Source organism: Choloepus didactylus, chromosome 20 (genome assembly GCF_015220235.1).
Source record: "Choloepus didactylus isolate mChoDid1 chromosome 20, mChoDid1.pri, whole genome shotgun sequence".
NCBI lineage: Eukaryota > Metazoa > Chordata > Mammalia > Pilosa > Megalonychidae > Choloepus > Choloepus didactylus.
In genome coordinates this window covers 22,713,768-22,735,599 of record NC_051326.1, presented here as the reverse complement: position 1 = coordinate 22,735,599, position 21,832 = coordinate 22,713,768, and the positions used below count along the sequence as shown (strand labels likewise).

Here is a 21,832-nt window from a genome sequence, read left to right as displayed (position 1 = left end):
GCAAAATACTCAAATATTCATGATGCCTGAAAAATGATGGAACTGTTTCAGCCCAGATGAGACACTGAATGCCTTAGACATTATTTGTGAGGCTCGAACCTTGATGAAAAAAATTTAAAAGATGTGAGCCCTTAAGAAGCTAGAATCTAAAGCACAAAAAGTTGCATGACTGTTTATGGAAAATCACGTATATGAAGATTGACAGTTTAAGAGCACAATCTAATAAAGTATTTACCATATTTACTTGGTACTCACAGCCTTCTCCCTTCTTCCTCCTCCATTGCCCATTTTGAAGAGCAAATATATTCTCCCCCTACCCTACCGCTGAATAATTTGCTTCCTGTCATCCGCAGGTCTGAATCTCAGAAATGTTAGTGGGAACTCATAGTAGCATTTTCTATTTCGGTTGCACTTCCACTTTATTCACTTAAAAATTTTTCTCATAATAAAATTCACCTTTTTCTGTACAGATCTACATGCAAACAGTTGTATAACCAGTGCCAACATCAAGATTCAGAACATCTGTGCTTTAGCTTCCCAGCTGCTAAAACAAATACCATACAATCTGTTGGCTTAACAACAGGAATTTGTCAGCTCGCTTCAGAGGCTGGAAGGCTTGCTTCTTCCTGGGGTCGGTATCTTCTGGCCGGCTGGCAATCTTCGGGGCTCCTTGGCTTTTCCATCACATGGCGATGAACATGGCAGTGTCTTCTCCTTTCTCTTCTGGGTTCTGTTGACTTCCAGCTTTTTGCTTCTCCTGTGGCTTCTCTTTCGTGTCCAATTTCCTTTGCTTATAAGGATGCCAGTCACATTGGATTAAGGCCCATCCTCATTCAGTTTTGGGCACCTTAACTAATAACATTTTCAAAGGTCCTGTTTACAAATTGTTCATACCCACAGGCCAGGGCTTGGGACCTGAACATGCCTTTTGTGGAGGACAAGATTTAACCCCCAACAATCTCCGTCATCCAAAAAAATTCCCTCCTGCTGCCCCTTTGTAATCAATCCCACTCCTTACATCTCCAATTGATCTATTTTCCTAGAATTTTGCCTTTTCCACAATGCCATATAAATGCAATCACATAGCATGTACTTTTTTTATTTCAACTTCTTTTACTTAGTAAAATGCATTGTGTATTCTTCCATGTTACATGTATTAGTAGTTCATTTTTATTACTGAGTGGTATTCCACTGTATGACTGTCCCACAGTTTGTTTACTCATTCACCAGTTAAGACATTTGGGTTGTTTCCAGTTTTCGATGATTATCAATAAAGCTGCTATAAACATTTTGTTCAGTTTTTTTGGGTGAGCATGAATTCTTATTTCTTTAAGAGTGGGATGATAGGGTCATACAATAAGTGCATGTTTAACTTTATAGGAAACTGCCAAACTGTTTTCCAAAGTGGCTGTACCATTTCCCATTCCTACTAGCAATATATAAGACATCCATTTGTTTTGTATGTTCTCCAGCACTTGATATTGTCACATTTTAAATTTTAGCTATTATAATAGGTGTGGAGATGTATCTCGTTGTGATTTTAATATGCATTTTTCTAATGATAATGGTAATGAACACCTTTTTATGTGTTCATTTGACATCCATATATCTTATTTGATGAAGTGTCTTTTAAATCTTTTGTATATTTTCAATTGAGTTTGTTTGCTTTCTTACTGCTGAGTTTTTAGAGTTCTCTATATATTCTGGATACAAACCCTTTGTTAAATATCTGATCTGCAAAAATTTCTTCCCCAGTCTGTGGTTCGTCTATTCTCTTAAAAGCGTCTTTCACAAGGCAGAAGTTTTAAATTTTGACAAGTCCAATTTACCAATTTTATCTTTTCTGGATTGTACTTTACGTATTGTATCAAAGAAATCTTTGCCTAACCCAAGGTCACAAGATTTTCTCCTATGTTTTATACTAGAAATTTTATAGTTTTAGGTTTTAAATTTAGTTCTATGATTCATTTTCGAGTTAGTTTTTTTGAAGTGTGTAGTATGGATTGAGGTTCAGTTTGTTTTTTATTAGATTTACAGAAAAAGCATGCATAAAATATGGAGTTCCATGTACCATCCTATTATTCACACCTTGCATTAGTGTGGTACATTTGTTGCAATTGATGAAAGAACATTTTTATAATTGTACTATTAACTGTAGCCCATGGTTCACCTTAGGGTTTACTGTTTGTATTGTACAGTCCTATGGATTTTGATATTTTAAAATGTTTATTTTAATTATATATGAGGTTCATGTTTTTTGCATATGAATGTTCAATTGTTCTAGCACCTTTAGTTGAAAAGACAAAACTTTGTCAATTGAACTGCTTTTGCATATTTGTCAAAAGTCAACTGGTCTCATTTGCATGAGCCCATCTCTGGGCTCTCTATTCTATTCCATTTGAATGTCTATCCTTTCATCATTCCCACACTGTCTTGGCTACTATATTTTTTAGTAAGTTTTGAAATCAGATAATGAGAGTTCTCCAACTTTGTTCTTCTTTTTCAAAATTGTTTTGGCTATTCCAGTTCCTTTGGCTTTCCATATAAATTTTTAGATCAGCTTATTGATATCTACAAAAAAAATCCTGCTGAGATTTTGATTGTGATTGATTTGAATCTATAAATCAGTTTGGGAGAACTGACATCTTAATATTGAGTCTTCCAATATCTATTGCTCCATTTATTTAGGTCTTTAATTTTTTTCATCAATGTTTCACAGTTTTTTGCTCACAGATCCTGCACATACTTAGAATTATATGTGTGTTAAATGTTTTTTGGTGCTATTATAAATGATATTAATTTTTTTTTATTTCCAATTGTTCATTGTTAGTATGTAAATATACAATTGGCTTTTGTGTATTAACCTTTTGTATATTACCTTATTATATTAACCTTGTATATTAACCTTGCTTAGTTTTTGTAGATGTTCTACATAGACAGTCATGTCATCTCCAAATACAGAGGTTTATTTCTTTTCCTATGTGTATACTTTTTATTGCTTTTCCTTGCCTTAACTTACTGGTGAGGACCTCCAGTATGATGCTAAATTAAATACGGGTTGTGAAAGTGGATGTTCTTCCCTTGTTCCTAATCTTTGGTGAAAAGCATTTAGCTGTTCAAAATTATGTATTAGTTAGCTGTTGTATTTTTGTAAATGCCATTTATTAGCTTAAGAAGTTTTCTTTTATTCCCAGTTTGCTGTGTGTGTGTGTTTTTCAGGAATGAATGCCGAATTTTGTCAAACGCTTTTTTGGTGTTTATTGAAATGATCATATAGTTTTTCTTCTTTTAATATGATTGATTACAATGGTTGATTTTTAAATTTTAAACTAGCCTTCAATTCTTGGGATCAACCCCAGACAGTCACAATATGTTGTTTTACATAATTTTTTTTCTTCTTGTGAAAGAAAAATTAGGTAAACCTCTGTCTTATGGAGAATGAGGATGCGTTAGCATGGAGGATTATTGCTCTGCTGTTTGAGTTCAAGGCAAAATACAGTTTTCCTTGAGAAAAGACGAAGGCAAGGAAATAGATGGCATGTACGTTTGTGCTTTTGCTACTGAATCATTTTTTAAAAAAAAATCTTTTGTTTGTAGGAGTCAACATACATTCTAATAATTCGCCAGATTTCTGATAACAAGTCTGGGCAAATTACAAGAGAGTAGAATAACCCACATATTTTCCTCTTAGCGATGTGAAATGCTTTTTACCTCGGCTTCAGAGAATGTTTATGTGATTATTTAAATAAACTGAGAAAATTAAAAAACTTTATTTATTTTTGTTCCTAATATTGGTGATTCTGATAATAATAGTGAGTTATCATTATTGGGTGTCAATGAAGGGTCATGCACTGGGCTAAGTCCTTTATATTTATCAATGCTAATTTTCTCAATGCAAGCTACCTATCATTCAGGCTGTAGTAGTGTGAGGCAACTGTGGCTCAGGGAGGTTAAGTAGCTTGCCCAAGGTCACACAGGAAATCTGTACGGAAAACAGGATTCAGGTCTGGAGAGGCTGCACAATCACAACTCCAGGAGTTCACAACTTCACACTGACTACGATGTGACTGATGGCCCCTGGAGGTATGCAGTCTGGTGGCCTTGCTGCCATTCAACCTGAGGGCCATCTGAAGCCAAGTCTTTTGTTCTTTTCCCTCTCCCCTGCTACATCATAGTGGAAAAACTTGTGTTAAAATTTGTCATAACTTCAGTTGCTTTTATCAAGCATCCCATGACTCTGTTCGTACAGTTATTTTTGGTGCTGACAGCTATAAAGCTTATTGATTGTGTCCTCAGGTTAAAACAATAGCAGGATCCCGGAGGCGGGGCAAGATGGCAGACTGGTGAGCTGTAAGTTTTAGTTACTCCTCTAGGAAAGTAGGTAAAAAGCCAGGAACTGCGTGGACTGGACACCACAGAGCAATCTGTCTTTGGGCATACTTCATACAACACTCATGAAAACGTGGAACTGCTGAGATCAGCGAAATCTGTAAGTTTTTGCGGCCAGGGGACCCGCGCCCCTCCCTGCCAGGCTCAGTCCCGGGGGAGGAGGGGCTGTCAGCTCCGGGAAGGAGAAGGGAGAACTGCAGTGGCTGCTCTTATCGAAAACTCATTCTACTGATTCAAACTCCAACCATAGATAGACTGAGACCAGACACCAGAGACTCTGAGAGCAGCCAGCCCAGCAGAGAGGAGACAGGCATAGAAAAAAAACAACACGAAAAACTCCAAAATAAAAGCAGAGGATTTTTGGAGTTCTGGTGAACACAGAAAGGGGAAGGGCGGAGCTCAGGCCTTGAGGCACATATGCAAATCCCGAAGCAAAGCTGATCTCTCTGCCCTGTGCACCTCTCCTTAATGGCCCTGGTTGCTTTGTCTATTAGCATTTCAATAACCCATTAGATCTCTGAGGAGGGCCGTTTTTTTTTTTTTTTTTTTAAATCCTTTTTGCTTTTTCTAAAACAATTACTCTAAGAAGCTCAATACAGAAAGCTTCAAAGAATTGCAATTTGGGCACGTCAAGTCAAGAGCAGAACTAAGAGAGCTCTGAGACAAAAGGCAATAATCCAGTGGCTGAGAAAATTCACTAAACAACACAACTTCCCAAGAAAAGGGGGGTGTCCGCTCACAGCCACCATCCTGGTGGACAGGAAACACTCCTGCCCATCGCCAGCCCCATAGCCCAGAGCTGCCCCAGACAACCCAGTGTGACGGAAGTGCTTCAAATAACAGGCACACACCACAAAACTGGGCGTGGACATTAGCCTTCCCTGCAACCTCAGCTGAATGTCCCAGAGCTGGGAAGGTGGAGCAGTGTGAATTAACAAAGCCCCATTCAGCCATCATTTGAGCAGACTGGGAGCCTCCCTACACAGCCCAGCAGCCCAGAACTGCCCTGGGGGGACGGCACTCACCTGTGACATAGCACAGTCATCCCTCAACAGAGGACCCGGGGTGCACAGCCTGGAAGAGGGGCCCACTTGCAAGTCTCAGGAGCCATACGCCAATACCAAAGACTTGTGGGTCAGTGGCAGACACAAACTGTGGCAGGACTGAACTGAAGGATTAGACTATTGCAGCAGCTTTAAAACTCTAGGATCATCAGGGAGATTTGATTGTTAGGGCCAACCCCCTCCCCGACTGCCCAGAAACACGCCCCACATACAGGGCAGGCAACACCAACTACACACGCAAGCTTGGGACACCAATTGGGCCCCACAAGACTCACTCCCCCACTCACCAAAAAGGCTAAGCAGGGGAGATCTGGCTTGTGGAGAACAGGTGGCTCGTGGACGCCACCTGCTGGTTAGTTAGAGAAAGTGTACTCCACGAAGCTGTAGATCTGATAAATTAGAGATAAGGACTTCAACTGGTCTACAAACCCTAAAAGAACCCTATCAAGTTCAGCAAATGCCACGAGGCCAAAAACAACAGAAAATTATAAAGCATATGAAAAAACCAGACGATATGGATAACCCAAGCCCAAGCACCCAAATCAAAAGACCAGAAGAGACACAGCACCTAGAGCAGCTACTCAAAGAACTAAAGATGAACAATGAGACCATAGTACAGGATATGAAGGAAATCAAGAAGACCCTAAAAGAGCATAAAGAAGACATTGCAAGACTAAATAAAAAAATGGATGATCTTATGGAAATTAAAGAAACTGTTGACCAAATTAACAAGATTCTGGACACTCATAGTACAAGACTAGAGGAAGTTGAACAACGAATCAGTGACCTGGAAGATGACAGAATGGAAAATGAAAGCATAAAAGAAAGAATGGGGAAAAAAATTGAAAAACTCGAAATGGACCTCAGGGATATGATAGATAATATGAAACGTCCGAATATAAGACTCATTGGTGTCCCAGAAGGGGAAGAAAAGGGTAAAGGTCTAGGAAGAGTATTCAAAGAAATTGTTGGGGAAAACTTCCCAAATCTTCTAAACAACATAAATACACAAATCATAAATGCTCAGCGAACTCCAAATAGAATAAATCCAAATAAACCCACTCCGAGACATATACTGATCACACTGTCAAACATAGAAGAGAAGGAGCAAGTTCTCAAAGCAGCAAGAGAAAAGCAATTCACCACATACAAAGGAAACAGCATAAGACTAAGTAGTGACTACTCAGCAGCCACCATGGAGGCAAGAAGGCAGTGGCACGATATATTTAAAATTCTGAGTGAGAGGAATTTCCAGCCAAGAATACTTTATCCAGCAAAGCTCTCCTTCAAATTTGAGGGAGAGCTTAAATTTTTCACAGACAAAGAAATGCTGAGAGAATTTGCTAACAAGAGACCTGCCCTACTGGAGATACTAAAGGGAGCCCTACAGACAGAGAAACAAAGACAGGACAGAGAGGCTTGGAGAAAGGTTCAGTACTAAAGAAATTCGGTATGGGTACAATAAAGGATATTAATAGAGAGAGGGAAAAATATGGCAAACATAATCCAAAGGATAAGATGGCCGATTCAAGAAATGCCTTCACGGTTTTAACGTTGAATGTAAATGGATTAAACTCCCCAATTAAAAGATATAGATTCGCAGAATGGATCAAAAAAAATGAACCATCAATATGTTGCATACAAGAGACTCATCTTAGACACAGGGACACAAAGAAACTGAAAGTGAAAGGATGGAAAAAAATATTTCATGCAAGCTACAGCCAAAAGAAAGCAGGTGTAGCAATATTAATCTCAGATAAAATAGACTTCAAATGCAGGGATGTTTTGAGAGACAAAGAAGGCCACTACATACTAATAAAAGGGGCAATTCAGCAAGAAGAAATAACAATCGTAAATGTCTATGCACCCAATCAAGGTGCCACAAAATACATGAGAGAAACACTGGCAAAACTAAAGGAAGCAATTGATGTTTCCACAATAATTGTGGGAGACTTCAACACATCACTCTCTCCTATAGATAGATCAACCAGACAGAAGACCAATAAGGAAATTGAAAACCTAAACAATCTGATAAATGAATTAGATTTAACAGACATCTACAGGACATTACATCCCAAATCACCAGGATACACATACTTTTCTAGTGCTCACGGAACTTTCTCCAGAATAGATCATATGCTGGGACATAAAACAAGCCTCAATAAATTTAAAAAGATTGAAATTATTCAAAGCACATTCTCTGACCACAATGGAATACAATTAGAAGTCAATAACCATCAGAGACTTAGAAAATTCACAAATACCTGGAGGTTAAACAACACACTCCTAAACAATCAGTGGGTTAAAGAAGAAATAGCAAGAGAAATTGATAAATATATAGAGACGAATGAAAATGAGAACACAACATACCAAAACCTATGGGATGCAGCAAAAGCAGTGCTGAGGGGGAAATTTATAGCACTAAACGCATATATTAAAAAGGAAGAAAGAGCCAAAATCAAAGAACTAATGGATCAACTGAAGAAGCTAGAAAATGAACAGCAAACCAATCCTAAACCAAGTAGAAGAAAAGAAATAACAAGGATTAAAGCAGAAATAAATGACATAGAGAACAAAAAAACAATAGAGAGGATAAATATCACCAAAAGTTGGTTCTTTGAGAAGATCAACAAGATTGACAAGCCCCTAGCTAGACTGACAAAATCAAAAAGAGAGAAGACCCATATAAACAAAATAATGAATGAAAAAGGTGACATAACTGCAGATCCTGAAGAAATTAAAAAAATTATAAGAGGATATTATGAACAACTGTATGGCAACAAACTGGATAATGTAGAAGAAATGGACAATTTCCTGGAAACATATGAACAACCTAGACTGACCAGAGAAGAAATAGAAGACCTCAACCAACCCATCTCAAGCAAAGAGATCCAATCAGTCATCAAAAATCTTCCCACAAATAAATGCCCAGGGCCAGATGGCTTCACAGGGGAATTCTACCAAACTTTCCAGAAAGAACTGACACCAATCTTACTCAAACTCTTTCAAAACATTGAAAAAAATGGAACACTACCTAACTCATTTTATGAAGCTAACATCAATCTAATACCAAAACCAGGCAAAGATGCTACAAAAAAGGAAAACTACCAGCCAATCTCCCTAATGAATATAGATGCAAAAATCCTCAACAAAATACTTGCAAATAGAATCCAAAGGCACATTAAAAAAATCATACACCATGACCAAGTGGGGTTCATTCCAGGCATGCAAGGATGGTTCAACATAAGAAAAACAATCAATGTATTACAACACATTAAAAACTCGAAAGGGAAAAATCAATTGATCATCTCAATAGATGCTGAAAAAGCATTTGACAAAATCCAACATCCCTTTTTGATAAAAACACTTCAAAAGGTAGGAATTGAAGGAAATTTCCTCAACATGATAAAGAGCATATATGAAAAACCCACAGCCAGTATAGTACTCAATGGTGAGAGACTGAAAGCCTTCCCTCTAAGATCAGGAACAAGACAAGGATGCCCGCTGTCACCACTGTTATTCAACATTGTGCTGGAAGTGCTAGCCAGGGCAATCCGGCAAGACAAAGAAATAAAAGGCATCCAAATTGGAAAAGAAGAAGTAAAACTGTCATTGTTTGCAGATGATATGATCTTATATCTAGAAAACCCTGAGAAATCAACGATACACCTACTAGAGCTAATAAACAAATTTAGCAAAGTAGCGGGATACAAGATTAATGCACATAAGTCAGTAATGTTTCTATATGCTAGAAATGAACAAACTGAAGAGACACTCAAGAAAAAGATACCATTTTCAATAGCAACTAAAAAAATCAAGTACCTAGGAATAAACTTAACCAAAGATGTAAAAGACCTATACAAAGAAAACTACATAACTCTACTAAAAGAAATAGAAGGGGACCTTAAAAGATGGAAAAATATTCCATGTTCATGCATAGGAAGACTAAATGTCATTAAGATGTCAATTCTACCCAAACTCATCTACAGATTCAATGCAATCCCAATCAAAATTCCAACAACCTACTTTGCAGACTTGGAAAAGCTAGTTATCAAATTTATTTGGAAAGGGAAGATGCCTCGAATTGCTAAAGACACTCTAAAAAAGAAAAACCAAGTGGGAGGACTTACACTCCCTGACTTTGAAGCTTATTATAAAGCCACAGTTGCCAAAACAGCATGGTACTGGCACAAAGATAGACATATAGATCAATGGAATCGAATTGAGAATTCAGAGATAGACCCTCAGATCTATGGCCGACTGATCTTTGATAAGGCCCCCAAAGTCACCGAACTGAGCCATAATGGTCTTTTCAACAAATGGGGCTGGGAGAGTTGGATATCCATATCCAAAAGAATGAAAGAGGACCCCTACCTCACCCCCTACACAAAAATTAACTCAAAATGGACCAAAGATCTCAATATAAAAGAAAGTACCATTAAACTCCTAGAAGATAATGTAGGAAAACATCTTCAAGACCTTGTATTAGGAGGCCACTTCCTAGACTTTACACCCAAAGCACAAGCAACAAAAGAGAAAATAGATAAATGGGAACTCCTCAAGCTTAGAAGTTTCTGCACCTCAAAGGAATTTCTCAAAAAGGTAAAGAGGCAGCCAACTCAATGGGAAAAAATTTTTGGAAACCATGTATCTGACAAAAGACTGATATCTTGCATATACAAAGAAATCCTACAACTCAATGACAATAGTACAGACAGCCCAATTATAAAATGGGCAAAAGATATGAAAAGACAGTTCTCTGAAGAGGAAATACAAATGGCCAAGAAACACATGAAAAAATGTTCAGCTTCACTAGCTGTTAGAGAGATGCAAATTAAGACCACAATGAGATACCATCTAACACCGGTTAGAATGGCTGCCATTAAACAAACAGGAAACTACAAATGCTGGAGGGGATGTGGAGAAATTGGAACTCTTATTCATTGTTGGTGGGACTGTATAATGGTTCAGCCACTCTGGAAGTCAGTCTGGCAGTTCCTTAGAAAACTAGATATAGAGCTACCATTCGATCCAGCGATTGCACTTCTCGGTATATACCCGGAAGATCGGAAAGCAGTGACACGAACAGATATCTGCACGCCAATGTTCCTAGCAGCATTATTCACAATTGCCAAGAGATGGAAACAACCCAAATGTCCTTCAACAGATGAGTGGATAAATAAAATGTGGTATATACACACGATGGAATACTACGCGGCAGTAAGAAGGAACGATCTGGTGAAACATATGACAACATGGATGAACCTTGAAGACATAATGCTGAGCGAAATAAGCCAGGCACAAAAAGAGAAATATTATATGCTACCACTAATGTGAACTTTGAAAAATGTAAAACAAATGGTTTATAATGTAGAATGTAGGGGAACTAGCAGTAGAGAGCAATTAAGGAAGGGGGAACAATAATCCAAGAAGAACAGATAAGCTATTTAACGTTCTGGGGATGCCCAGAAATGACTATGGTCTGTTAATTTCTGATGGATGTAGTAGGAACAAGTTCACAGAAATGTTGCTATATTATGTAACTTTCTTGGGGTAAAGTAGGAACATGTTGGAAGTTAAGCAGTTATCTTAGGTTAGTTGTCTTTTTCTTACTCCCTTGTTATGGTCTCTTTGAAATGTTCTTTTATTGTATGTTTGTTTTCTTTTTAACTTTTTTTTTCATACAGTTGATTTAAAAAAGAAGGGAAAGTTAAAAAAAAAAGAAAGAAAAGAAAAAAGACAAACAAGGAAAAAAAAAAAAAGATGTAGTGCCCCCTTGAGGAGCCTGTGGAGAATGCAGGGGTATTCGCCTACCCCACCTCCATGGTTGCTAACATGACCACAGACATAGGGGACTGGTGGTTTGATGGGTTGAGCCCTCTACCATAAGTTTTACCCTTGGGAAGACGGTTGCTGCAAAGGAGAGGCTAGGCCTCCCTATATTTGTGCCTAAGAGTCTCCTCCTGAATGCCTCTTTGTTGCTCAGATGTGGCCCTCTCTCTCTGGCTAAGCCAACTTGAAAGGTGAAATCACTGCCCTCCCCCCTACGTGGGATCAGACACCCAGGGAAGTGAATCTCCCTGGCAACGTGGAATATGACTCCCGGGGAGGAATGTAGACCCGGCATCGTGGGATGGAGAACATCTTCTTGACCAAAAGGGGGATGTGAAAGGAAATGAAATAAGCTTCAGTGGCAGAGAGATTCCAAAACGAGCCGAGAGATCACTCTGGTGGGCACTCTTACGCACACTTTAGACAACCTTTTTTAGGTTCTAAAGAATTGGGGTAGCTGGTGGTGGATACCTGAAACTATTAAACTATAACCCAGAACCCATGAATCTCGAAGACAGTTGTATAAAAATGTAGCTTATGAGGGGTGACAGTGGGATTGGGAATGCCATAAGGACCAAACTCCACTTTGTCTAGTTTATGGATGGATGTGTAGAAAAGTAGGGGAAAGAAACAAACAGACAAAGGTACCCAGTGTTCTTTTTTACTTCAATTGCTCTTTTTCACTCTAATTATTATTCTTGTTATTTTTGTGTGTGTGCTAATGAAGGTGTCAGGGATTGATTTAGGTGATGAATGTACAACTATGTAATGGTACTGTAAACAATCGAAAGTACGATTTGTTTTGTAGTACTGCGTGGTATGTGAATATATCTCAATAAAATGATGATTAAAAAAAAAAAAAACAACAATAGCAGGATCCCACCTCACTTCTGTTTAAAAAAAAAAAACTGCTTGAATTTAATAGTAAAATATCTGTTAAAATGTGGAGGAATTATACAAATAAGCATGTTACACTGTGCCCAAGTTCAATGATGATCAATAGGAGCAAATATTATGGGATAAAGATGAACTGTAATATCAGGGCTTTCAGCTACATGTAAGCAAAGCCTTATGAAGGAAGTGGCGTGTCAAACGATCTTTGCAGAAAGAGATGATTGGACAGGAAATAAAATAATAAATACCTACTGTGTCTGCTGCCTCAAATTCATCTGCCCTTCTCCTAGTTAAAGTACATCATTTTCCTTTCAGGGAACCACCTCTCTTCACTCTCAGCCACCAGCTTTGGGTGGAGCTGACTCTGCAACCTGTTCCAGGAGTAGAACTGTATCCTAGACCTGTCCACTGTGATTTTCAGGGATGGACAAGTAACCAAACCAGAGTTGATGAGATGCCATGAACCCTCAGGGGCCACAGGAAAAGAGGCAGAGCCTTCTCTTTCCTACTGGACTTGAATATGAGAAGCATTTTGAATATAGAGCTGATGTGGCCACTTTGCTACCACTAGAGGAAAGCCTGGATGGAAAGGTCCAGTCCAGAGGATGTGGGGCCCAGAGACATTCTGAAGGAGAGGAATACCAGGTCCTGAGAATATTGTTTGAGCCCCCTGGATTAAGTGCATGTGAAGCCAGCCCTATCTCTGGACTTTTCAGAATGTGAAGTCAATAGGTACTCTTTCTGCTTATGTCAGTTTGGGTTGGGTTCTCTGCCACTTGCAAACAAAAATTCCATGTCCAATCCTGGGAAGAATCCAAGTGGCTCTCCATCGGGCAGCTTGCTGTAGGAACACAGCCAGCAACCATCAGAGACAGACACAAACCTGGGCGGATTGGCTCCAGAGATGTGTTCTTCCCAGGCTCATTTTTAAACAATAATGTTACTGAGCCCAGCTAATGAGTTCACCCTCACAGTTCCTTCCATTTGGAACATAAAGAATGCTAGAAACTAATTGCCTGAGTCTTGGAGCCAGTTTTCTTCCTTCTATAGAAACAGCCAATCTTAATCTAAGCCCAGTTTTACCCTGCAAAGGAGAAAATAGAAGAAGTAAAATTCTAGTGTTCCTGCCTTGTTGCAAACCCTAGCAAACAAATATTAATTTTACAAATTTTTCTAAAGGAACTGGGGTAAACACCATCAGGAACAGATTTTTAACTCAGAAATTCTGATTCGACTTACTTACTCAACCTGGAGCTGCAGGATTAGCAGCTATGGCCAGAGATAATACAGAAGTAGTGATCTATGGGGTTCACAGTTCGGGGGATTAATTCATTTAAACAAATATGCAAGGCTTGTACTAGGCCATGAGCACAGAGAGGTGAAAAACAAAGACCCAGATGCCATATACTCCTGGGCTGACCCAGACAACAAAAAAGTAAATGGACAGATAGATAATATCCACACCTTGTGATCACTGCATTGAAGTAATGATTTGGGTATAATGATATAGAACAGTGGAGTGGACAGGAAAGATCTCAGAGGAGATGATGTGTAAGCTGAGAAATGAAGCATAAGAAGTCAGAGTAGTGGGCGGTGGTGTGGGCTGAGGAGAATGCCTGTCATAGATGGAAAAGCAGGTGGGGGAATCAGATGAATGAACGAATGAATGAATGAATGAGGGACACATCTGAATCCTTGAAGAGGCTACAAAGAGATCTACAGTGGATTCAGTTTGCATTCTTTTCCAATAAAGAAGAAAAGGCCCAGGTGGCACTTTTGGACAATGTCTCCTACTTTGGTGCACTCAAAGGAGAAAGAACATTGAATTAGAGTCAAAAGACTGAGTTTCACATCTGGATTGTCTGCTCTTTACTGGTTGTACAACTTAGGCAAGTCACTTTGCTTCAGCTTTTGCATTCCTTTTCAGGGGTGTGACAGACATTTTTCGTAACTCCTTGGTGTCCTTTTGTAACCAGACCTGGGGCATCAAAGAGTTTGTCCTCCCTGAGATGCCCACCCAGAGGGGCTCATTGAATTTCTCACCAGGGTGTGCATACACCATGATGTTGGCTGAGCCCCACAACCCAGGCTGGCTGTGGGGTAGAATGGTATGTACTACATGATGCGTGCAAAAGGTATACTCAACAGTACAGGATGAGGATTCAGAGCCCAAATCGATCATGTTTCTAAATCTCATGTGAGATTTTCTGGACGCTTCTCTGTTCTCTCTGAAACCCCTGGGGGCATCTGGAGGTTAACTTCCTCTCCCTTCCCTTCTTAAAGTAAGAGATTAGAAATAATAAGCTGTGTTTGTGTAGCATATTCTAGCAAGACTAGCAAAGCCCTTTGCAAACATCAGTTCCACATTACAGCAGCTCCTGGTTTGAGAGCTATGTTATTGCAAGAAACAGAGTCAAATATCAAAGTTAATCTATGACTAAGATAAAAAATAGAAAAATACTCCAATGCTAGATTTCTCGATTATAAAAAGTGCAACTCCAAATCCATACCACACATATTCCTTAAAATTGCCTTTCTTCCAATACATTTCACTCATTATAATAATCCGAAACCAAATTTCATTTAAACCTAAATTATATAACCTTTTTACTATAAAATTCTTTCAATTATTCTTAGTTTAATATTAAGACCAAAAGATAGTTAAGGAACAAAATATTCCTTGATCTCCAGGTTTCGTAAGTTCATATGTGAAATTCTTAAAAACAAATTAATTTCCAACAGTAAATATAGCAACATGACATATTATATGTCTCGATAATCCATGAGCTTCTAGGGCCAGGAAATGCGGCTTGTCCTTAAGGACGAGAAAGCCTAAAAAAGCAGCAGAAGAAAGTGATATTCATTTACCCCTACTATATGCCAGATAATCTGCTAGTAACAGTCACCACATCATCTCATTTAACCTCCCAGCAATACTGTGAGCTGAGCCTTGCCTCTGTTTTGTAGATGAAAAGATGGAGGGTCAGAGAGGTTAAATGACTTTGCCCAAGTTTATATAGCTAAGCCCTTTGACCCCTACTCATTTGGCTCAATTCTTAAGCAGGGTTTACTTGAATACAGAGTCCAAACTGGCCTCCTTGGCTAGGGTCTGGGAGAGACAATAGAGGAGGAAGGGACAGAAAACAGAAGCTTCATTCCAGGTTAGGGCTGATAATCAGACTTTGGGGATAACATCCTGACCTTTGAGGCTAGCTCCCTTCCATAATAGGTTAGATTATTTCTCCTTACAGACAAGCTCCAGGGGTCTATCCAAGGAGGACTTCATTATGTTCGCTGAACTTTCTAGAGATGTAAGAAAGGAATCTGCTCTTGGAGAAACCATGCTCGTTTAGGATGTTGGCTTTGGCAGACACCCAGGGAGCTGTATTTTCCTCGGCATTGTCATGGGGGGTGGGAGAGCAGACAGTGTCTCAGCTACAGGGAAGTCCGGGTCATCTGTGTTCTTATTGTCTTACTAGTGTTTACACCCAACAGTGCCTTACACAGCACCTGAAACATGGTGGGCTCTCAGCAAATGCTTGTTGAGTGATTGGGAGAATTTGGCATCAGTTGTCATGGTGATTTTTCATCTGACTACATATAGGCAAAGTGTCCAATCCTTGGGTCATTTAAAAAGGTTTGTTTCATTTTCTATTTCCTTCAAGGTGCTTGCGATGCAGTTTTTGTAAGCTCGGATGCGATGATGCAGAATCTAAGTGCTTTCTCATGTAGTCTTAGTGAGTCGATGTTAATAATATATTTATGGCTTATAGGGTTTTGATGACTCTTTGGAAGTACGAAGGAGGAAGACAAAAGAGTTTGCAAAATAAAATCAATAAGATAAAAATAGCTTCATGTGGAAAACTTTCTCTGGATGTCAGTAGATTTGTGCCTGATAAACGTCTTTGGTTGAGATGATAAAAGAGGAATGTCTAAATGCACCAGAGGAGAATTATGGGAATAGAGGAACAGACGGTAGAAATGGGTAAAAAATGTAAAGCATCTCAGTTATGTATGCTACTATGGAACATGCTTTTGTTCCAAATATGCAGAATTTCATTCTCTATGTAGATATGAATTGGGAGCATTTTTCAGTGTCTGGAGAGAAATGAGAAAAGAGGAGGAATTGAGCATGTTTTTCTTTATTTTGACTGAGGTATACAGGAGCGACTGGGAAGAGTTTCCAATAGGTTTGTCAGGGTGTGAGAATGTACTGGTCATGTTACCGAGAATACTATATAGGTGGTTCACAACTTTTCCCTTTTTTTTTGGCTTGGAGAACTTCTGGTTACCCTATAAGACCCAACTTAAATATCTCTTCTCCTTTGAAGTTTTTGTTGACTTCCTCCCTGTCTCACTGTCATTTTTATATCATCACATATGTCTTCTTTTCTTATGGTGATCATATTACAGTAATTATTTTTTACACAACTAACACAATGTCCTCTCCTTGAAGGCAGGGACTGTGTAGTTACCCTTCTCTGTATATCCAGGCTCTTGCAAAGTATCTGGTTCTCAATAAACTCCGAGAAACGAATAGAATATGGAGTGAATCCTAATTTCATTCTCTCCTAAATATCTTTCTAGATCATCTCTATGAAACTTTAACTGATTCGTTCAGATTAATAGACTAAGGTGTCCCAGAGATTGAGGTTCAAAGCCTTAGAAGACAAGGAACAGGAACGAGACCACGCATGGACAGAGAGGAGAACTGAGCACCCTCCCTCAGCAACCTGCAGTCTAAGGCAAGGAAATGATTTCTTCATATAATCCAGACTCCACTTAATAGTGCATAACCCTGGACAAGTCACTTAAACTCTCCAATCCTCAGTTTCTCATCTGCAAAGTAAGAATAGTAATAGAACCTACCTTTTAGGGTGGCTGTGAGAATAAAAGGAGACAATCCACCTGATGCCCTCAGCCTAGTGCCTGGAACTTCCCAAGTGCTCCATAAAGCTTAGGTATTATTAGCTGCTCTGAAACTAAGATTAGTGTAAAAAAACCAATGAAAGCTTTTTATAAAATATCAATTTTATCTTTTTTTTTCATCTCTTTTCTTTTGTCCTTCAGCTTTCTTTTACCTGTTTAGCTTTACGAAGCTTTTTTTAAAGCAACATCATGGCCAAGCTTCCATATTTCCCATTCCATGCAGCCTTCTCTGACTGCCACCCATGCCACAGAATTCATCTTTCATTTTTGCTCCCACATTGTTTGCACCATAATTCATATTCATTTCCCACTCCACCCCAAATATGTCTGTATATGTGTGAGAAAACATCACTTTGACAATGTTTTCTGTGGTTCTATGGCTGTGCAGCTTCGTTTCTCTTACTTTGGTTCTTCCTATGACTTAGAAACAGGTCTTGGTGTTTGGCACAGAGGCAGCAAGATATGGCAGAAGAGACCCTCATCAGGAGTTAGGAGACCCAGATTTCAAATGGAGGAGCTACTAGACTCTTCCACCCCTGTAAAATGGGGGTAATAATACCTTCTTTTCTAACTTAGGGTGGTTGAGAGGCCTACATGGAATAGGAGCTCTGACAACCCTTCGTGATTTAAATGAAATTAAAATCTGTTAGTCTCATCACTTCTAGTAAATGGGAACCTAAGTCAGTGGGCTGACTTTTCCAGGTATCCACTTGCTCTACCCTACAGATTTCTGATGTTCTGTTTGGGTGTTGGAGAGTTTTAGGATTCGACTCAGGCTAGAGCAGGTCATTATGATTCTGGTGGCATAACTCGGCTGAGAGGCATTTCTGAAGTTACAGCTGAGGCCCAGGCAGCCCGTCGCTGGTACCCCATCATGTCTAAGCCTGTTCTGTTTGACAGAAATGACTTCTTGTTTTCAAAAATCACAAGAAAAGTGAAAATAACCTAAGTGAGAGATTAATGAGAGCTTAATTTCAAGGAGTGACTTGAAAGGGGAAACAGGTGTGTGCAAAAGAGGGAGAATTTTTTGTTTGCGTGTGTGTTTTGTTTGTTTAACCTCCTCAGCCAAGTGATACTTTTGGAGAAGCTCAAATACAGGACTTCTTGTATTTTTATTAACTCAGATTACTTCCAAATTCCACAGCCTCTAAATTTCAAATTTGGGATAATTACTGAGGAATGAGATACAAGGATAGTGAGATATACTTATTTAAATCATACTTTTATATTTACATTATCAGCTTATTTTCTCCTGGACATTTTTATTTGCAAGTAAAATAATATGCAGGTCCATTTCATAACTTGCTATCATACCTACCAATCAGAGAAATAGTGGAATAGAAAGAGGTAAAAATTATAACTTTTTTTTTTCTAACTCTGATAAAAGTTTTTTGGGTGGGAGAAATTTGATGACTCTAAATGAGGCCTAGAGAATTTTCTTGCGGTTTCTTTTATTCACTGTTCTTTGTAGTTATTAGCAGAAAGAACTCAACAATGCAAACAAAAGCTAAATAGATAAAATAGATAACTGACTCATTTTAAAAAAATATTATGCATGCATGTTAAGTAAGATGTTTAAGATATACCTGCCAGGAATATTTTAAATAATTAGGCAGATTAGGCAATATCTGGACATTCATTAAAAACCAAGTAATTGCTAACAAAACAAAAGCCAAGACAAGCAATCAAACCCAAACTTCTCACCTACTATCAGGGAAGTTTCAATATTTTCTCCCTTCACATAACTTGTAAAATTGAATTCTGAAAGGTAATTATTTACTAAAAATTTCTAGAACAAAAATCTCTCTCCTGAGAGACTCCTCTCCTTTTAGGCAACAGGCTATTGCCAAGCTGAAAGCGACAATCTAAGTAGAGGGCTTAATGTGGTTCAAAATGGATTTTTAGTTATGTCAGAAAACATTTATTCAGCATTTTGTTCTAGGCTTCACTTTGTTCTGAAACTGGTGGTCAGTAGCCCTTTGTTTTTTCCCTTATTTTGAGCTCAGTTCTTTCTAGGCAGCAATAAGAAGTAATAGAGGTAGATTCAGGCCCTGGAGGACCACTGGAAATGGGAGGATTCGACATTGCCAATTTCTCAGCCAGCTGCAGAACCCCACTGGGAGAAAGTTGCACCTCAAAGCCTTTCCTTTCTTTTCCAAGTAGCCCAGAGACGGATGCCCAGGCCTTGCTGTCAGAGTCACTCTCCCACCCCATCCCCACCCGCTGGACCCTCCACCACCACCCCCAGCTGCTCCACTCCCAGGTGCAATAACGCAGAACAATGTATATTTAGGAGCTCCCAGGACCTGCTCTCCAACTCTCACAAAAGAAAGCAAACAATAATAGACCCTTCCCAACCAATCCCAAATATCTCCCATAGGAACAAGACATATCCTTTAAAATCATTAATTACTTTTCAAATGGGAACCACTCTGGGGTTGGCAAATACAACCCCTTCATTGAAATTTACCTGTTTGAGCCACACATTTGTTGTCATCAGCTGATTCTTTTCATCCTAAGAAAATGACAATTAAAAATATTTTGTAAATGAAATTAAATGAAGTTTTTTTTTGTCAGAAAAACCTCGAGTCTCAACTTCACTATGTTCAAAGTATAAAAGGATTCACGTCAGAACAGTTACAAGGCATAATGATTCTAAAATGTTATACCTGTTTTACTTAAAATGAAAAATAATCAAAGCAAGTAACAGTTCATTGCAGCAATATTTAAATAAAATTGTGTAACCCTTAAATGAGTGCAAAGTAGAGCAAAATATTAGCTAAGTAGAAGGCAGGCTAGGAGAAGGGCAGCGGAAGCGAGACTGCACGCTTTTCCAGCGGGGATGCAGGGCTCCGTGGGGAGTGTGTGTGCGCGCGCGTAGGGGGCGCGGGGGATTTGGGCAAAGTGGGAGGATTATTCTGGGACACTGGGGACCGCAGCAGGAGGATTTTGTAGCATCATGGGGAGTTAAAGTTCACAGATTTCCCCAGAAATGCGGCCGTGGCAGAAACGCGGGCCCAACGGGAATATCAGCGGGGAATGCGACAGTCTGAGGGAGCCCGGGGAAAGCCGTGGGGTTCTCGGGGCCTCAGGAAGGTGCCGGGTTGCCCGGGTCGAGCGGCTCCTCGGGGCGGGAGCGGGATGGCGCTCAGGGCTGCTGTCCCTGCCGGCTCTCCCTGCAGGCGCCCCCCGCGAGCACCCGGACTCCGCCCACCCTGCGCGCCCCGCGCCCCGGCCTCGGGGCTCCTGCAAATCTGCCGGGGCCCAAATCCCTTAGAGCACCCCTATTCACCCCCAGCAGAAAGGTCCTAGACTAACAAGGCGGCCAGGAAAATTCACCCCGTGACCCATTCTTTCCTGGGGTCATTCCACTGGCTTCTTGAGGCAGACTCGGTCGGTAAATTACGTTCAAAATGTAAAAGGCAGACATGGGAAAGAAAACAAAATACAATCTTAGACTTACAAAAAGGTGAAGAATGCAGTTTCTCTTTAGCTTAGTGCCAAGGATTACTCACCACATCTACCAGCTGAGATATTTTCAATCCAAAATATACTTTTATGGTGTCATTAGAATGTAACACAGGGCGAACCCATTTCTGATAACCTTGGAATAAATGTCTGAGGAGGGCGTCTTCATTTTCAGCTACTGAACCGAATCCCGCGGTGGCTGTAAGAACCACGAGGGAACAGGAATTAATGGAAGAAGCATCACGGCCGGTTTAGCACCCTATGGTTTCTAGAGGGAAGTGGGGAGCCGAGCACCGCAGAAACCTTCATATATTTCTAAACACCCTAATTCAGCAGAGGCAGCTTTGAGGGTATGAGTTCTTCTTTAACCCCATTCTCATGGTCACCCCAAGCTCCCACAAAATATATGCCTCTAAAGATAGACTCTGTTTACCCACACCTAGTGGCTCACAGAATTTTCCCATTTCTGGAGTCAACACCTTGATCCCAAAAGGTTCATCCGCAGGCTGCCCCCGTCTGCCTCTTATCCTCCACCTTGGATTTCACCTCCAGTGCCACCTCCTTGTAGACTTGGTCTCAGCCCCTGCTCTTCTCTATGTCTGCACCCAATTTATCTCCCTCATGTCCTGGATCACTCTTTATTGTTATCTACTGATTTGTCATTGTATGTCTTCACCTTGAGCTCATGACGGTGGGGACAGTGCCACTCTTACTCGCTAGTGCCTACCCAGCACCCAGAACATGCCTGGCACCTGCAGGTGTTCATCTGATGGACATTTAATGAAGGAATCAATGGGTGGAATATGTCAGAGCTATTTTCATTCCTCCAGCACATGTTTATTGAACACCTCCCATGTGCCACACACCGTTCTCCTGCCTTCTTCCTGATGAGGTCTTCCCTTATGAATTCCTTTCCTCAGAAACAGTTGCTCTCCACCACCAAACTGTGTGATGTCCTAAGAAACACTCTCGTGTTAGGCTTTAACCCTCAAGCTGGGGAAATGGTTTAGGAATGCAGTCTAGACATAAGCTCTGTTTCTTTTCAATGCTGGATTATCAAGTTTAAAACAAGGAATCTCTTAAAAAAAAAAAAAAAGGCTCTTTTCCGCCAACATTCAGCACTCTATTAATATTCCATAGCAACTCATTCTGCACTATATGATTTACCATGGAATACTTTTTTTCTCCACTGAGAGACATAGATGTTGGGCAACAATCACACGCAAGACATAACCCCAAGTTTAAGCAATCAAAGT

The 21,832-nt window shown here is 39.8% G+C and overlaps 1 protein-coding gene across 2 annotated transcripts in view; it reads right to left on the bottom strand.

The window, feature by feature from the left end:
• Window positions 1–21,832, bottom strand: part of CHRNB3 (cholinergic receptor nicotinic beta 3 subunit) — a 54,706-nt gene that overhangs the window by 10,026 nt on the left and 22,848 nt on the right. For both annotated transcript variants that reach the window (XM_037813302.1, XM_037813301.1), the window contains 2 exons: window positions 20,624–20,775; window positions 19,579–19,623 (listed from right to left, as the gene is read on the bottom strand). In XM_037813302.1, coding sequence (XP_037669230.1) covers window positions 19,579–19,605 — 27 coding nt within the window. In that variant the 5' untranslated portion in view covers window positions 19,606–19,623; window positions 20,624–20,775. The remainder of the gene's footprint in view (window positions 1–19,578; window positions 19,624–20,623; window positions 20,776–21,832) is intronic.